The sequence below is a fragment of the Schistocerca nitens genome, chromosome 1, assembly GCF_023898315.1.
Source record: "Schistocerca nitens isolate TAMUIC-IGC-003100 chromosome 1, iqSchNite1.1, whole genome shotgun sequence".
Taxonomy (NCBI): Eukaryota; Metazoa; Arthropoda; class Insecta; order Orthoptera; family Acrididae; genus Schistocerca; species Schistocerca nitens.
This window is the reverse complement of record NC_064614.1, coordinates 372,164,138-372,182,713: the sequence shown is the minus strand read 5'-3', so window position 1 is coordinate 372,182,713 and position 18,576 is coordinate 372,164,138. Positions and strand designations below refer to the sequence as shown.

Sequence of the window (18,576 nt, the reverse complement as noted above, 5' to 3'; positions counted from 1 at the left end):
TGAAAGTTTCAACATGAACAAAGTGTGTTCAAAAATGGTTCCAAAGTGTCTCACAGTTGAACAGAAGGAACGCCGAAGAATGATTTGTTCTGACATCCTGGAAACTCCTGTTAACTCAGACACTGCTCTGATTGTTAAACGGCGATCTTTTCGAACAAGTTTACCGATTTTTTCGATGTTTGCATCAGTTTTTGCTGACAATGGTCTGCCAGTGCGAGTGTCATCACTGGTGTCTTCGCGGCCATCTTTAAATCGTTTAAACCACTCAAACACTTGTGTTCGCGATAAACAATCATTGCCGTACACTTGTTGTAACATTACAAACGTTTCACTTGCAGATTTTCCTAGTTTGAAACAAAATTTGATGTTAACACGCTGTTCTTTCTGTACACTCAACATTTTCCGACGCACAGACAAAACGTCAACTACTTAAAACAGGCGCCACGGGCAGACTGAGTGCAGGAGGCAGATGAAACTCGAGCAGTAGACGGAGCGAGAGTCACGTGACAGGCCACGCGACTTTCAGCCTTATTGCATTCGTTTTATTGTTTCACCAGTACTAGTCCGTTTTTTTTCTAGCCACACCTCGTATAATGTGTTACTTGTTATAACAACTAAATTCATGGGAAATTAAAATATTTGTCTTTGTATGGCAGCAAATTAGACGCTTGTTTTGTGCGTAGTCTGAGGCCCTGCGGTGGTTTTTTCCCGGGTTTTCCCACTCCCGGCTGAACCTGAATACGGGGGCCTTATTTTTTTCTTTTACCCGTGGACTTAATCTACGTAACAGACTACACGCATGTCAAGCAGGGGAGTAGGAAAGATAATCGAAGTAATTAGAGGGATAATACTTGTTACTTAGTACAACTTATCCCAGTAAAATACTAATGCCTAATTAAGAGAGAAATGTAATAATACAAATTTTAAATAGACTCTAGATCAAAAATGTGGGTAGTGTTCGTAGTTCGCTAAGGGACAAATAACTACCACATTTTTGGGGGTCATGTGCCATACCCGTGACGTTATTGTGAAAATTTACGAAACTAGTGCGACGATATAAAAACAATCTTAATAACGAAAATATTGATAAGAGCCATAAAGACGATGTGGTGTGATCATTGCAGTGAAATATTGTAAAATAATATAGAAGAAGAACAATGAAAATTACTATTAATATGAAAACTATGTATTTCAAGGATAATCTGTGAACAAAGATAAAAATGAACACAGTCCTCTAACGAGGAAGAAAGAGAAAAAACTAACTACTCTTCGTTTTGTTCTTGATTGTAGAAGGACGCCATTGACGATTCGTGATGAGAATGGTATGCGTTTGTTACTAATACTGTAAGAAAAAGCTTCTTATGACAATAATAATTACTCATATAAATGTGTAAACTTGTGTTTTCCTTTCAATAGTGTAGGGAAAGGCGTCCCACAGTTATTACTGAATAATCTGCAGTTTTCATACACGGAGCTGATTGTTTCAAAGACGCCATTACGGGCGGGAGCTGATTGTTTCAAAGACGCCATTACGGGCGAGAACACAATTTTATGTTTTTTATTACGCCACGCGGCTTAAAAATAGGAACTCACTCGCTGATAATTATCTGCTTAAGTGTTTCACTTGAAAGTGAATTAATATTTCATTGCAGAAACAGTTTTTGTGTTAGCCTGGCCCGCTCAACACGGATCGGGTCTCATACGATTCACTACATAAAAAATAATAGTAATTCAGATGTAAATAGACAGTAGCTTTCAAAGAATTTTAATCAGTACTATAACAAATTTCAATGCGAACCTCACAGAAAGCCGAGAGTCTTTTCTCATTAACAGAACAATGAAGCTGGTCGGATTTTAATCCGCGCGACATTTAGCTTTGTTACATTTGTCTAATACGTTAAACACAAACATACTAGACTGCTTAAACTTGCAGTTGAAAAGAAATTAAGATTTCTCGCGCAACAACCAATGCCTTTCAGGTAACCGTCAACATTTTGGTGCACCTCAACACAGCATTTCAGCTTCGTGTTGCAGAGCGGCACCGCGCGTCTGCAAACGACGAAAGCTACGTGAAACATAATATTCTAATGACAGGCCCTCAGAAAACTAAAGAGTGCGGGGCGAAGGCGCCCAAGAAAAGTACATTTCTTTTTATTGAAAATAGCAAAGCTCAATTAAGGTGGCTTTAATGGTGTTGCACTTTCTAATTTGCAACACTTCATATCAGAGAGCATCATTACGTGTTAGTAGAATTGAGTATTCTGCATTTACAACTGCATTTGCCATTGATACTGAGAATAAGTCATCTTAATTATTTCTTGTGCTACACGAACATTGACAATAACATCATCATACAGTTCAGTTAGTAGTACACTGTCACATGTATCCTATGGAACATACATTAGTACGTTTGAAGCGCTTTGCGATTCTCTGAGAGAGAGAGAGAGAAAGGGGCGAAGAGGAGAGGAAGACGGAGGGGAGCCGGCCGAAGTGGCCGTGCGGTTAAAGGCGCTGCAGTCTGGAACCGCAAGACCGCTACGGTCGCAGGTTCGAATCCTGCCTCGGGCATGGATGTTTGTGATGTCCTTAGGTTAGTTAGGTTTAACTAGTTCTAAGTTATAGGGGACTAATGACCTCAGCAGTTGAGCCCCATAGTGCTCAGAGCCATTTGAACCATTTGAACGGAGGGGAGAGAGGAGGGTGGTGTCCAGTCGAAAGACTTGCATCTGGCTATTGACCAACAAGGAATTATTTAACCAAACTGACACGGAAATAGAAGCACAGTACGCTGTGAAAGCCTACTTGTAAAGTTTCAAAACTCGGCTTTAAATGATGCTAGGCATATACTACAACTCTTTACTCATCGCTCCCATAGTGATAATGACTTGTGACTTATGGCGCGCTCAGTCATTTGAAGTCATTCTTCCCGCGCTCCAAACTTTGATGGAATGAGAAGAAAATCCTAATAACTGGTACAGTACGAAGTACTCTCTACTATGCACTTCATTTTTTGAGTATAGGATGTAGCTGCAAATCAACAATCAGCACCTCATGACGTGAAATATACAGGAAGTTCCAGAGGAATGGTCAAGATTCAGTTCCTACGATAGTTCCTATCATTCGAAGCAAAAACGTCTTGTAAACATTGCCTCTAAAATGCATACCGTTCAGTAGATATATTTTTCACAGTCGCGAAGATGATTGCTCTTAATGTATGCACTTTAGATCCCATGTTAACTATATTTTTTAGGCTCTAATGATGTTTTTCATGCCCCTGTATATTGACCATTCCTCCTGAGTCAGCCTGTTTTTGACATACGTATATTGCTAATGCTGAAAAGTTGACATTACTAATTTGCAATCTGTCTCGTTGTCAACATTTAATTATAAATGATTTTCAGATGGCATCAAAAGCAATTGTTGTAGCTGCATGGTCATATTTGCTGATCAGTCCAGAGAAACTTTCATTTGCGGAAATTATCAAATTACAAGAAAATTTCAAAATCAAACTTTTACAACTTACAGCCAGTGAAATGCGTCCTGCCATTCTTAAACATAATTTCGGAAGTCAACTATGTAATGGCACAAAATTTTATGTATGTATGCGACTAAATAACTCAAACGGATATAACATGGACAAATCTTTTTTCTCCTTACGAGAACATTAGGAAATTAAGGTTGTTAGTCTACAGACTTTTCACAGATCATCAGCAACCTTATCATTCTTTGCATATTCCACGTGTAATGTCAGAAGCAACCCATCGACACACAATATAACACTATTTGATTATATATTGTTTCTAGTCCTAAAATTTATTTCTCTTGAAATTTTTGTGGACAATCTGCTATTACTGTAATATTCGATTTGCCATATTTGTTCGAATTAGCTACTACATGTCAACCTTAAATACGTATGTATACAAATTTCCATCCAACTTATATAAAGTTGTGGAACCAAGTACAGTACTAGGTTCCATTACTTTCTGGTTACATATTTAAACATTCGGTGGCCTGATATACGATTGCTACATTAAGGAGCATGATCTGCTTAGTGCCTTTATACAGGGTGTTACAAAAAGGTACGACCACACTTTGACGAAACATTCCTCACACACAAATAAAGAAAATATGTTATGTGGACATGTGTCCGGAAACGCTTAATTTCCATGTTAGAGCTCATTTTAATTTCGTCAGTATGTACTCTATTTCCTCGATTCACCGCCAGTTGGCCCAATTGAAGGAAGGTAATGTTGACTTCGGTGCTTGTCTGTCATACGACTCATTGCTCTACAGTACTAGCATCAAGCACATCAGTACGTAGCATCAACAGGTTAGTGTTCATCACGAACGTGGTTTTGCAGTCAGTGCAATGTTTACGAATACGGAGTTGGCAGATGCCCATTTGATGTATGGATTAGCACGGGGCGCGGTACGTTTGTATCGAGACAGATTTCCAGAACGAAGGTGTCCCGACAGGAAGACGTTCGAAGCAATTGATCGGCGTCTTAGGGAGCACGGAACATTCCAACCTATGACTCGCGACTGGGGAAGATAGAACGACGAGGACACCTGCAATGGACGAGGCAATTCTTCGTGCAGTTGACGATAACCTTAATGTCAGCGTCAGAGAAGTTGCTGCTGTACAAGGTAACGTTAACCACGTCACTGTAAGGAGAGTGCTACGGGAGAGCCAGTTGTTTCCGTACCATGTACAGCGCATGCAGACACCATCAGCAGCTGATTGGCCTCCACAGGTACACTTCTGCGAATGGTTCATCCAACAATGTGTCAATCCTCATTTCAGTGCAAATGTTCTCTTTACGGATGAGGCTTCATTCCAACGTGATAAAATTTTAAATTTTCACAATAAACATGTGTGGGCTGACGAGAATCCGCACGCAATTGTGCAACACGTCATCAACACTGATTTTCCGTGAACGTTTGGGCAGGCATTGTTGGTGATGTCTTGATTGGGCCCCATGTTCTTCCATCTACGCTCAATGGAGCACGTTATCATGATTTCATACGGGATACTCTACCTGTGCTCCTAGAACATGTGCCTTTACAAGTACGACACAACATGTGGTTCATGCACGATGGAGCTCCTGCACATTTCAGTCGAAGTGTTCGTACGCTTCTCAACAACAGATTCGGTGACCGATGGATTGGTAGAGGCGGACCAATTCCATGGCCTCCACGCTCTCCTGACCTCAACCTTCTTGACTTTCATTTATTGGGGCTTTTGAAAGCTCATGTCTACGCAACCCCGGTACCAAATGTAGAGACTCTTCGTGCTCGTATTGTGGACAGCTGTGATACAATACGCCATTCTCCAGGGCTGCATCAGCGCATCAGGGATTCCATGCGACGGAGGGTGGATGCATGTATCCTCGCTAACGGAGGACATTTTGAACATTTCCTGTAATAAAGTGTTTGAAGTCACGCTGGTACATTCTGTTGCTGTGTGTTTCCATTCCATGATTAATGTGATTTGAAGAGAAGTAATAAAATGAGTTGTAACATGGAAAGTAAGCAGGTTTAAATTTTCCTTGAAGTTAATCGATGCCCCCTCTCGTTCCAGACAGCAGACTCCATTAAACGAGGTTCCACTAATGTCGTGCAATAGAAATTTGTAGACTCTTACCCGCTGTGTCGGGGTAGGTACAACATCTGCACTGCACTGCCCACAGGTTGATACATATTCCGTTCCAGTATCATGCAACAGAACCATGCAAACACGTCTCGCAAAAACACCACCAAAGTTTCCAAAATATCTCTTTCTACATTACGAGAGAGGTCCAACAAACATATATAGCAGATAAGCACTGCCCATTAAACAGCCATATGCATATGGCACCTGCTTAGCAGTGTCTGGGGTTGTAAGTAACGCTAGAAAAAGCAGTTCGAAAAATAATAACGTACCATCTCACCGTCAGATACAGAAGCATGTCAGTGTGGACTCCTCTGAATTTTGTGTGAAACTACAAAAATTCCTTACGCAGGCCCAGAATGAATTTTACTAATTTAAATTACAAGTCAACCACTAAATGTCAACTTTCAGCATGACAAAACAAGTGGTTATCATATTGGTGAAAACATTTTCGCGAAATCTGCTAATATTCTATGCAGAACATTAATTTTATGCCTCCTCCAAACATTAAATAAAACATTGATTGTTCGGGAGAAATGTAAAGTGTCCTACACGCGACTATGTAGACTACGTTGGTCAGTTACGGAAAGTGAAAGACTTCGATTTTTTGATGGCGTTACGCTATTTCATAAGCCAGCGTCATTGACGTGGCACAAATGTCGACATTTAGCTATGTTTGACATCTTCGCGTTTCAGATAGAGCTCCAGCAACATTAAATAATAATGAACGAACCACCTACGTTACAAATGCTACATTATTTCAGAATAATTGCAGCAGATCGAATAAAAACAGGAACACAACACTTATATACGAAAGGCGTAATGATAGATTTATTCCGGAGTTCTTTCAGTTTTTCAGAAACAACGTATCTCCAGTAAAACGAAAACAAACATGCACTATTCAAAATTGCTACCGGAATAAAGTACATGCATATGAATTGAACCTTTGCGTCTGACTGATCAGTGTAAATGTTTCCCGGTAGAAACCTCGCGAATGTGGCGCTGGTGTAGCAAGCAGTTGTGCCATGGCGTCAACGTTTTGGGCCTCTACACACGCACCAATTATCGGCCGACCGACCGACCAGTTTCGTCCCAGCCTACATAACATTCCAACCGACTGAACTTGGCGATTACAACGCCGTCCTGCTGTTGTGATACGTTTACCTAAGTTTATTGAGTTTGTGTTCTACGAGATCCCGCTTGGGTTTACACAGAAAGAGAAACGGGAGTTTGCCTTGGCAGTTTTAGAGGCAACATTGCCTAAATTAAAAAAAATGAAAAGGCCGAGAAAAGCTGCGCGCAAAGTGGCTAATGCAAGGAAAGAAATTCACCCCCATTCTGTTACTTAAGCAGCTAATGATTTTCGTAATAGTCTAAGTAAGGATGAAAAGTGCTTTCCGGAGCTGTTGGAAAATCACCAAACCATTCTTAACGAAAAAGAATTCGATGCAGACGTGAACGAGGCTGCAAGCTTGCAAGGAGAGGCTGTCAGTTCCAGCCATTGGCGAAGGTTATGAGAACCTCAAATTCAGGGCAGCTGTATTCGCACAGTTATGATCTAAAATAACACCTGAAACCTTCAGTGTGGTTTACAGTTTCTTGAGGAAAGTAAAGCAAAATAAATAAAATATGTATACAAACCTTATTGTATAGTTTAAGTGTTATATCCTAGCCAGTAATGCCAACCGAGCCCGCTGCCAAAAAGGTTGGCAGCATCAAAGTCCGGACGCCGTCCGCATAAGCAGCGCCAGCGATACAGGAAATCGCCGCAAGTCTGCGCGCGCCACCGCTGGCTTCTGGCTTCTTAAGCGCTGGAGTCGTGAGCGCTAGGACAGTTCTGGATTCTGCCGCTCAGTTGTATACTCGCCACCGCAGTGTGTACTTGCTAGTCAGTGTGGGTACATCGCAGCAGAGTTGTTATTTGTCGTCAGCCGACGCTGACCTAGCTGCCCCGACTCGAACTAGACAGATTTCTGTAGAGACAATGTTCACCACTGTGTTTCTGTATCTTCGAAATAAAGATAAGTACCGACTTTCATTCAATCCGAATGTTCGGGTTTCATTCTTTCTGTTCACTGTTCCAGCGGACCGGTCGGCCCGCTACTAAAAGTGTGGCGGTGTTTGTAGCTACGAACGCCGTCACAAAACTGGCGACGAGGACTTCCGAACTCGTGTGTAGGGCTGGTTCAACTTGTTTCTTGAGATAGAATTTTGGGGGCTGGTTTAATTTGTGTTCACTATGTCTGCCGAATTACAACAGTTGATCTTGTTACAGAGTCAGCAAATACAAAGTCTGGTGGAAGCAATCGCCAAACAAGCGGCTAATCCACCACCACACACGGAACAAGCACAGGCAGCACCACCCTTCCGTGCTTTTGATGCCTCACGGGAAGAATGGCGAGAATATTTCGCGCAGTTGCAGGCACACATGACAGTCTACAAAATCACAGGTAAAGAGCGGCAGCTTTATTTAATTTCCACTGCAGGCGTGGAAGTCTATAGACTACTCTGTAAGTTGTGCCCGGAATCCAAGCCAGAAGCTTTAGACTATGACGTTGTGGTTACCAAGCTTGCTGAGTATTTCGAGTCGCGAGTTCATGTGGCAGCAGCCAGATTAAAGTTCTTCAGATTAAAGAAACTGCCACATCAATCTAATAAACAGTGGTTAACAGATTTACGGGGCCTCACCCGTCAGTGCCGATTTAATTGTGTGTGTGGAGCTTCCTACAGTGATACCATGTTACGAGACGCTATTACTCAAAACATTGCAGATTCTCGTATTCGTGCTGCTATCTTAAAGTTGCCTGACCCGTCATTAGAGACTGTGATGAACATCATTGAAGCCCAAGATACTTTTGACTATGCTGAGTGTGAGTTAGATCAGCCATGTATTTCTCAAATTGCCTGTGCTAAGCAAGTTCTGTCACGCCCGCGGCCCCACCGGCAGAGTCAGACTGTAAACACTAGCCGGCCGCGTCATGTTAAACACATTCGTCAGCCGCGTGTGCAAAATGATAGAGTTAAGTCTTGCCCTAAGTGTGTTCTTGCTCATCCTCGTGAACGTTGCCCGTTAAGAAACGCGGTTTGTCACTTTTGTCAAAGGAAAGGACACATCCAGACTGTTTGTTTGCGTAAACGCAAGAACAATTCTAGTGCTGCCCAGCCCATGGATATTCATGTTCTTCAAAGCCAGCCCGCCCAGAAGGTCGGGTTTAAAGACTCTTCCACGGTTCGTGTGGGTAATAAACTTGTTCGCAATAAGCCGCCCACCCAGCCCTCTGCTATGCGACCCAAGCGTAATTCAAACGCTGTAAAAAGTTATGTACAGACTGCAAGTGAAGCGGGAGTTGTTCCACCCGCCCAACCCACGAGTTGTCGTAAGCAGCGAACACGCGCTAAACGCGCTGATTTTGTGTCTTCCGCCTCCACTGCACCGATCCAGAGACAGTGTAATAAAATATTTGTGAAGCTACGCATCCAGGATAAGACCTTCAATTTTCAATTAGACACTGGTGCGTCTGTGACTCTCATAAATAGTGCTACGTATGCGGCTATCGGCCGCCCTAAACTTTCAGCGGCAAAACATTCTTTGGCCACGTATAGTGGAGAACAAATTCCTGTGTTAGGTGTATGTAGCGTGCCAGCCACATTCCGTGGCAATACCAAAACAGTTTCATTCACAGTGCTCCGCGCTACATACAGTGTAAACATTTTCGGATTAGACTGTTTTGACTTGTTTGGCCTGTCTATCCAAGACAATGTGTTGCAACTTAATTCTGTTGTTGTTCCTCAAGACAGCATAACCGATTTGTGTAAACGTTACAGTGACATATTTACAGACGAACTAGGTTGTGCTGCGAACTTTGCCGCTCATATTACGTTAAAAGATAATGCTCAGCCTCGATTTTTTTCGTGCTCGTCCAGTGCCTCACGCCCTCCGGGCACCTGTAGAAGATGAACTTCGTCATTGGCAAAACAAAGGTGTTATTCAACCCGTTTCAGCGAGCCAGTGGGCTTCTCCCTTAGTTATTATAAAGAAACCGTCTGGCAAGTTACGGTTGTGTGCTGATTTTAAGTCGACCGTTAATCCTCAGACTGTCATTGATTCTTTTCCTTTGCCTAGACCGGACGAGCTGATGGATAAGTTAGGGGAAGCTCGTTTCTTTTCCAAAATTGATCTCCGTGAAGCATATTTGCAATTGCCCCTCGACGAGCAATCACAACAGTATTTTGTCATAAACACGTCGTTGGGGTTGTTCCGTTTTCTGCGTTTGCCTTTTGGTTGTGCGTCAGCTCCAGCTGTTTTTCAGCGTTTTTTGTCACAACTTCTGGCTAATGTGCCATCGTGTTGCAACTATTTAGACGATATTGTTGTGTCCGGTCGGACGCCTGCTGAACATTTCCGTAATTTGGAGTGTTTGTTTACAGTGTTGTCTCAGGCAGGCCTACGTTGCAACATCGATAAATGTTCATTTTTCCTTACGGAGTTGGAGTATCTGGGACATGTTATTAATGCTCAAGGCATTCATCCCTCCCAGTCACATTTAGCAGCTACTCGTGATTTGCCCGCCCCTCGCAATCTGCATGAATTGCAAGCAGTTCTTGGCAAATTGACATATTATATTAGGTTTATACCTAATGCATCACAGATTGCTGCACCGTTGCATCGTCTCCGCCGTAAGAATGTTCCGTTTGTGTGGTCAGCTGATTGCCAATCAGCCTTTCAGCAGCTTAAAGAGGCTTTATTGAATGATCGTTGTCTGGTCCATTACGACCCTAACAAGCCTCTGGTGTTAGCTTGTGATGCCTCTTCTTTCGGCCTCGGTGCTGTGTTGTCTCACCGAGTCGGTAACACCGAACGTCCTATTGCGTTCGCATCTAAATTGCTAAACAAAGCTCAGTGTAATTATAGCCAATTGGACAAGGAAGCGTTGGCTCTTGTGTTCGGTGTCACAAAATTCCATCACTACCTCTATGGTAGACCATTCTATTTAGTAACAGATCACAAGCCCCTGACGTCACTGTTTCATCCGTCTAAACCAGTTCCTCAGCGGACAGCTCAGACTACAACGTTGGGCTCTTTTGTTATCACAATACCAGTATGAGATACTGTATCGCCCTACAGCTCAGCATGCAAACGCTGACGCGCTTTCTAGATTGCCGATTGCTGCGGATGATGTCTTCGATTCCTCTGACGACTCTTGCCATCAGATTGACGCCGATGAGCATCAATCCCTCCGGGATTTTCCGATTGATTATCGTCAGGTGGCACGTGAAACAGCTACGGATCCTCATCTGAGTTTACTATTACGTTTTGTTCAACGTGGTTGGCCGTCCAAGGCAAAGGACATATCGGATCCTGTGGTTCGTCGCTATTATCCGCAACGTCATCTGTTGTCTGTTTCGCACGGAGTTTTGCTGTTACGCACCGAGAATGACCAGCTTCGTGTAGTGGTTCCCCAAGTGCTCCAATCCAAGGTCCTCGACTTGTTGCATCAAGGTCATTGGGGAGTGGTCCGCACCAAGCAGCTTGCCCGCCGTCATTGTACATGGATCGGCATTGATAAGCAGATTACGCAGATGTCTACAGATTGTTCGACGTGTGCCGAACACCAAGCTGCTCCGCCTCAACGCTATTTTGAGTGGGCACGCCCTGCCGGTCCCTGGCAGCGAGTACATATTGATTTCGCTGGTCCATATTGGAATTCTCGTTGGCTCATCGTGATAGATGCATTTAGTAATTTTCCGTTTGTTGTGCCCATGCAGTCTACAACGTCTGCACAAACTATACAGGCGTTGACTTCAATTTTTTGTATTGAGGGTCTTCCAGAAGTTTGTGTCTGACAATGGTCCACAATTTACCTCTGCTGAATTTGAAAGTTTTTGTTCTGCCAATGGCATTCGCCATGTTCTTACTCCGCCGTTCCACCCTCAATGGAATGGTGCAGCGGAACGTTTTGTACGCACATTCAAGGATCATATGGACCGCCTTCGTGCTACGCACTCTCGTCAGCAGGCCCTCATCACGTTCCTGTCGTCGTACCGGACCACGCCACGCGACGGTCCTTCGCCTGCGGAGCTTCTCCACGGCCGTCGTCATCGCACCCTACTACGGTTGTTGCACCCCCCGGATCGACCCGCCGCTTCTGAGCATCGCACGCGTTTTCAGCGCAACGACGCCGTTTTTTTCAGAGTTTATCACGGTCGCCGTCGTTGGGAACGTGGTACCATGATAAGTGTCCAGGGTCGCGGTTTTTATACTGTTCAAGGTGCTACTGGGGTGCACAGGAGGCATCAGAACCAGTTGCGCCGCGCTGGCCGCCCGGATTCTGCCGCTCGTTCTTTGTCCACAGATTTGGTCCGCGGCGGGTTCCAGCCGCGCCTTCCGACTTCGCTGCCGCCCCTAGGGCAGCAGCAGCAGCCGTCGCCGCCACCACACCGACAGCCCGTCCCGTTGATGCCTCCCGCGCAGCTTCATACGGGAGCGACCCGGGTGGTCGCTCCGGCGCCTGCGGTCCCTCTTCAGTCGCCACCGCCTTCGGAGCTGATGGACGTCAACCCCTCAGCCGGGCCGCCTTCCCAAGCGGTGGCTGTGCAGCCTGTACTGCCGCCGCTTTCCTTGGGCACCCCCAAGGAGTCTGACACCGCAGCGCCTTGTCCGGCGCCCACTCAGCAGCCGTCGACGCAGCGTCAGGAGACGCTGCCTCTCTTCGTGGGTCCCGACGCCCCGTCGCGTCCAGTACCAGAAGCTGCGCCCGTGGTCACAGGCGTGCACCCTGACCTCGGTTTTCAGTCGGTGTTTCCCGAGGCCCCGCGCAGCCAATGCTGGGGTGCGGACCGGGGACTGCCACCGACAACAGTCTCCGCCCCGGTCTCTTCTGCTACGTCTGCGGCCAGACCCCTCCCCCGCCGTCGACGCTCGCCACGTCATTATTCAACGACGGTGCGGCGATTTGGGGGGGAGGAGTGTTATATCCTAGCCAGTAATGCCAACCGAGCCCGCTGCCAAAAAGGTTGGCAGCATCAAAGTCCGGACGCCGTCCGCATAAGCAGCGCCAGCGATACAGGAAATCGCCGCAAGTCTGCGCGCGCCACCGCTGGCTTCTGGCTTCTTAAGCGCTGGAGTCGCGAGCGCTAGGACAGTTCTGGATTCTGCCACACAGTTGTATACTCGCCACCGCAGTGTGTACTTGCTAGTCAGTGTGGGTACATCGCAGCAGAGTTGTTATTTGTCGTCAGCCGACGCTGACCTAGCTGCCCCGACTCGAACTAGACAGATTTCTGTAGAGACAATGTTCACCACTGTGTTTCTGTATCTTCGAAATAAAGATAAGTACCGACTTTCATTCAATCCGAATGTTCGGGTTTCATTCTTTCTGTTCACTGTTCCAGCGGACCGGTCGGCCCGCTACTAAAAGTGTGGCGGTGTTTGTAGCTACGAACGCCGTCACAAAATTAAGTATGTAGAATAAACGAAGTCCCCTGTAAGTTCAACAAATAAATTTCGAATTAGAAGAAGAAAGACAACAGAAGTATCGGCGCAGATCGTCTAATAAATGCAATAACAGACATATAAGAAATGAAACATTTATCAACTGTTAGAACTGTAAAAATAGTTCTACACTTTGCTGTTCGTAGTAGATGGACTTTTGTAACATTTCTAACAATGAAGCTAGTATGTTTCATGAATACGAGTCCATCAACTGTCTGTATTTCGGTCTTATTTCCGATACGTATCGGAAATGAAATCTAAGATCTAATCTATCGGTGATTCGGTTTTTAGATTTCATTTCCGTTAAATATCGGAAATAAAACCAATAAACTGAAATACACAAGGCTGAGGACTTTTGTCCTCTCTATGTGGCACACGAAACCATTACTTAAAATGAAAAAAAGTGCTTCATTTGTTGCATATATATTACTATACTCCTCGCATGACGTGTTCTTCAAATTTTTCCAGAAACTCTTTCTTTAAAATGTTATTCCGTCTTGCACCCTGTCGTGTGTATTAGAACAGCATTTAGCCCCTCGCGCAGTGGCGAAAGACAAACTTTTGTCGGCCGATTGGCACTACATCGCTACACGCAGCACAATTTGTTGGGCGGATTATACTACTGAAGTATTGTATTTAGATGAATCCACCTATAAGCATCTAGATGCTGAATAAATATTGCTACTTGTTTTGAAAATATATGTACGCATAAAAGAGCTAACGGTAATGTTAATAACAGTGAGGCACGGAAGACAGTCACGCCCTCTACCGTTGAACGCACAATGACGCGCGCCTCAAATGCTATATATTCCTGGCTGAGCCAAATCTGAACGTGCTAGAGCGGCCTGAGCTGGCGAGGTGAGCGCATCGCTGGTGTTGCGCGCTTCGCTTACTCGGCCGTTGAGAGCTCGAGAAGAGGTTTTCTGTGCTGTGGGCGCTGCGGAGAGCAAATTGTCGTGCGTTGTTTTGACAACGCGTGCAAATTGTCGTGTTCCGCGCCTCGCAGCATGGGAAAGAAGCGTGCGCAGAGGAAACCTGCCGCTACGAAGGGTCCTTCGGTTGTGCAACTCACCGAGTCTGCCGACCGTGCAAGGAACTCTCGAGAAGACGAGTCGCGGCCTGTCCCCCCTTTGTACGTCAAGTGCAAAGGAGGGTGGACAGCGCTGTTCGACACCATGACGAGCTGCGCTCAGAACGAGGTGGTCTACGAGTCTGTCGATACAGACTCGCTGATCTGCGTTCGAGCCGCAAACGTGGCCGACCACAGGGCGATCAAGGTCGCAGTGGCCGACCACATCGTCGACGCGCCGCCGGCGCGTGAGAAGGCACCTTCCGTAGGAAGGATGAAGACGACTAAGGCACTCCTCCGGGGGTTGCCTTGGTGCTGTGATGAGGCAGCGGTCCGGGAAGGGCTGCTGCGAGCCGGGTTTGGTAGTGCAGCCGCAAGGTTGCACAACCGAACCAACAGGAAGAGGGCGCCGCTCTATGCCGTGACCGTGCAAACGGTCGACGGCGGGAGTGACATCTTCGACTTGCGGAAGTTGCTGGGCTTCCCGGTTACGACAGAGGCTCTCCCGACCGCCATGGATCCTCAGCCCCAGTGCTTCAGGTGCCAGGGCGAGGGCCATGTTGCGAAGTATTGCCGCAACGCGGCGCGGTGCGTCAAGTGCTCAGGTGAGCACGACAGCCGCGCCTGCGACCGCGGCAGCAACGCTCTGCCGACTTGTGTCCGGTGTGGCGGCCCGCACGTCGCCAGTTGGCGCGGCTGTTCGGCTTTCTCAAGCCGCAGCCGTGCCGGGGGCGGCGAAGCGGCCGCGGCCGCACCGACGCAGCAGCAGAAGAGAAGACGACGCCGGAAACGGCGTAGGGCGCAGAACAGCCCGGCGCAGCTGAGGGACGGCGCAGCAGCAGATCCACCTGCCAGGGGCAGGGACGGCCGCTCGGAAACGAGCAGCCAGGACGCAGCTCGCCTTCCTGCGAAGAGATGTGACCTCGAACTCGGCACCGCCGTGAAGGAGGCCACAGCAGCCCTCAAAGCCGTCATGGCGGCGGAGAGGGCTGCCTTCGCAGCCGCCGTGGCTGCAGAGAAGGAAGAGGCCTTGAGGCAACTGCGAGCAGTTTTCGCCCAAGGCCTCAGCGCAGTCGTACCTGCGAACACTCCTGCGACCTCGCAGAAGGACGTTCGCGCGCCTATCCCAGCTCTTGTTCCAGCAGCAGCGCGGGCGAGAGGCGCAAAGAAGAAGAAGACAACCGCCGCCGCAGAGGAGCCGCTGGCGACGCCGACTGCAAGGGGTCGAGGAGCCAATAGGCCAGTCTTCATCGCAGAAGCGTCGCCGCCCTGCCGCGCCGAATTTCTATGTTACAGGGAGTAAGCCACTGCGGCCGGCCCAGGAGACTACAAGCGAGCCCAGCCGCAGCACCGGACTGCCCCAGCTGACAACCACGCAGTACATAGGTAACGTTGCACGATACCTCACGCTAACCCCCCTCACCTTGCATGCTCTGTCGCAGCTAGCAAGCCGCTACTGCCCTTACCACCCATCCTACTGTCGCAGAGGTTTTTTTCCCTTGGCGCTGGCCTTGGCACTTTTTTTCCTCTGCTCTTAAAACCGCTACCCTTCGATCGTTTTCGACCACTACTATCTCCTGATGGACCATGTTAATGAGTAGTCTTACCCAGACGCATGGATAACATCACAGCCTGCATCCTGTGACGCCTGATTCAAAACTAACATGCTTACGGAGGTGACAGTAAAACTTTTGTGTTGGTCACCACGTTGGTGCGGGCGTGGAGGGGCCCCATCCTTTATAAAAAAAAAAAAAAAATCTGAACGTAGTATGGTAGTGATCACCGGTTCCTTAACAGTCCGGTATGTGAAAGTTCGCAGCTCTCATAGTAGGGTTTAATAGTGTTGATTATAAATAACCGACTTTTATAATATTTGAGTGGTAATTGTGTGTTTCAATTAATAGTTTTAGCAACCTAACATGTGCGAATCAACCGTTGTCAAGTCTGAAGAAGGCAAGCCAGTCCAGCCTGATAACTCTGTTCCGGCAGTACCTGCTACTGCACCGGCCCAGCCTCCTGCAGTTGGGGAGGCGCCAGAGCAGACATACAAGATGGCTGAGCTGCTGAAACACTGGCCAGCGGTGGTAACCGCCGTCCAGAAAAGCAAAGATGCGTATTGCTCTGTAAAGCAAAAGGCTAGCCTCATCACCTGGTCACTTAACTTGACCGAAAAAGTTGTTGGTTCGGTTCTCAAACTCGCAGAAAGCAAAGTGAGCAGCTGGTGGCCAATTAGTCATCACGCAGACGAAGCGGTTAGCAAAGGCATGGTAGCAATAGAGAAGAAATTTCCCGCAGTGAGGGAGTCGCCGGAAAAGGTAACTGTTAATGAATGTGAACTCCCAAATGGTTATGTGAATACCGCATAACAAATCTTTCCTTTTCAGTTGTATGATGCTATCACGCAACACATAACGAAGATCGTGCGACCCGCACTAGATAAAACCGAAGATATAAGCGAAATCGGCAGGAAGAAACTTAACAGGGTTGCTAAAACGATAATTAAGAAATACAACAGTGTGATCAGGATCGTGGACAGCTGGCTGGACAAACTGGAGAACAAACTGAACGGCGCAGAAGCTGAAGCAGCATCTGGTGAGTTACGCATGCTGAATTGTTAGCGGTCACAGTTAATATTCAATGAAACAAGAAAAGACCTACTTAAGACTTCCTAGTTATCTATGAATTTTCCACAAATTCATGGAAAACGTCTTTATTTCTCTGGAAGAAAGTTGCATAAAACATTCTGTGCATTACGTGAATAATACTCAAAGCGCTTTTTTTCCAAGGAATAATTAGTGTAAAAATATTTTTTTACTGCAGCTAGCATCTTATGCCATCTTTGCATATTGGTTGTCATTAAGTGACGTCTCGCAAGATGTGGGTACTATTGTTTGCACGTGTCTGGTTATGGTTGACCATTAATACGTTCTTATCTGGAGATAAATTGGGTCGAAAATTGAACGAAGGGTAACGGTCTAGAGAACAGAAAGTGCCAAGGCAAGAGCCAAGGGGGAGAGGAGGGAGGGAGGGAGGGAGGGAGGGGAACCTCTTCGACAGTTGCGGCGAGTTGTAAGTGCAGCAGCGGTTTTCTTGCTGCCTGCGACAAGTCATCAAGGGTAGGCTTTACTAGTAGCAGGTATCATGCAGGTGATTATCTTTGATGTGGAGCGGTGTTACTCGACGGCTGCAGCTAGGTAACGATGATGGCTTCTCGGTCAGCATCAACATTCCTATAATAACTGGGCTCATCATCGTCTAGTGTCAGATAAGTGATATATCGCATTAACACTGTAGGGTAGTGTTAGCGGTTTGTGCGAAATTGTACGAGCTGGTCGGCTTTAATAGCAGCTGGCATCTCAAAAGTCAATGGTTGCTGATTTGCACGGACTTGCCGATTTTGTTGCTGTATATGTTAGCTCGGCATGGGTGGTTATGCCCTACCTAGTAGCTTCTTCCGCCGCTTATGCTTCAACTTACGGTTGTGATCATAGTTTCCGAGAGTAAGACTGAAATAATTAGTCGAATGTCTGGAGTTCTTGTATAGTCATGTGGCGAGTTTTGTTTTGCGCACTGGGGAAAATTAAAAAAAAAGAGGGGGCTAAGACGTTCAAAAACAATGTTTACTCCAAAGTTGTTCAGAAGGCAGCCGTCCTGGCAATGAAACATTGCGAGGACGCTGCTTGCCGCCTTAGCGTGACTCGGTGTGTCTCCTTGTTCAGATGCGGAGACTTCAGAGGAGGAGCAGCCGCTGTCCAGAGCTCAGTCCACGGACTCGTTGCACCCGGAGCAGTTCCTATCATTGCCGCAGCAGTGATCACGGCTAGATATCTTCCCGTAATTCGAAACTTTGCTTAATGTATATAGTCAACAAAATTGCTTTTAAGTTATTTATTGGTGAAATAAAACAAAATACTGGCATCTATGTCTACACTACTTTCACTCCATTACTGGAGTGGCATACTAGAACACTTTCAATATCCCTTGAAATTGGTTTGAGCAAACCAACGTGCCGTATTAAATCAGTGGGCAGTTGTCATGAGAACTAAGGTAGAAATTTTTTTTTTTTTTTTTTTTTTACTTAGTACACAAAGCTTGTCTTAACTACTAATATTCAGCTCTGTTAACCTACAACGTTAATTGCGAAATTGTCACAATCGAGTATCAAGTTTGCGAGCTATTACACACAGAAGGAATTAAAATTAGTGGACCAATACGAAACTATTAAATCATTCAGGATGTAATGCAAATACTAAGATAACCTAGTAGGACTCCCATGGAACACTAAACACCTCCATCAAAAAAGGAAAGTTACTCGCTTACTTGTCTCCTATATTTCAGTAGGTCTCGTAAGATGCCTACAGAAAC

At 46.1% G+C, this 18,576-nt stretch overlaps 1 protein-coding gene across 1 annotated transcript; it reads left to right on the top strand.

Moving 5' to 3' along the window:
• Positions 1-8,816: 8,816 nt before the first annotated feature.
• LOC126248249 (uncharacterized) lies at positions 8,817-18,025 on the top strand. Its single transcript, XM_049949128.1, has 4 exons — positions 8,817-8,946; positions 12,004-12,521; positions 16,596-16,803; positions 17,931-18,025. The coding sequence occupies exons 1-4, from the start codon at positions 8,817-8,819 to the stop codon at positions 18,023-18,025; spliced, it is 951 nt and encodes a 316-aa protein (XP_049805085.1).
• Positions 18,026-18,576: the final 551 nt, after the last annotated feature.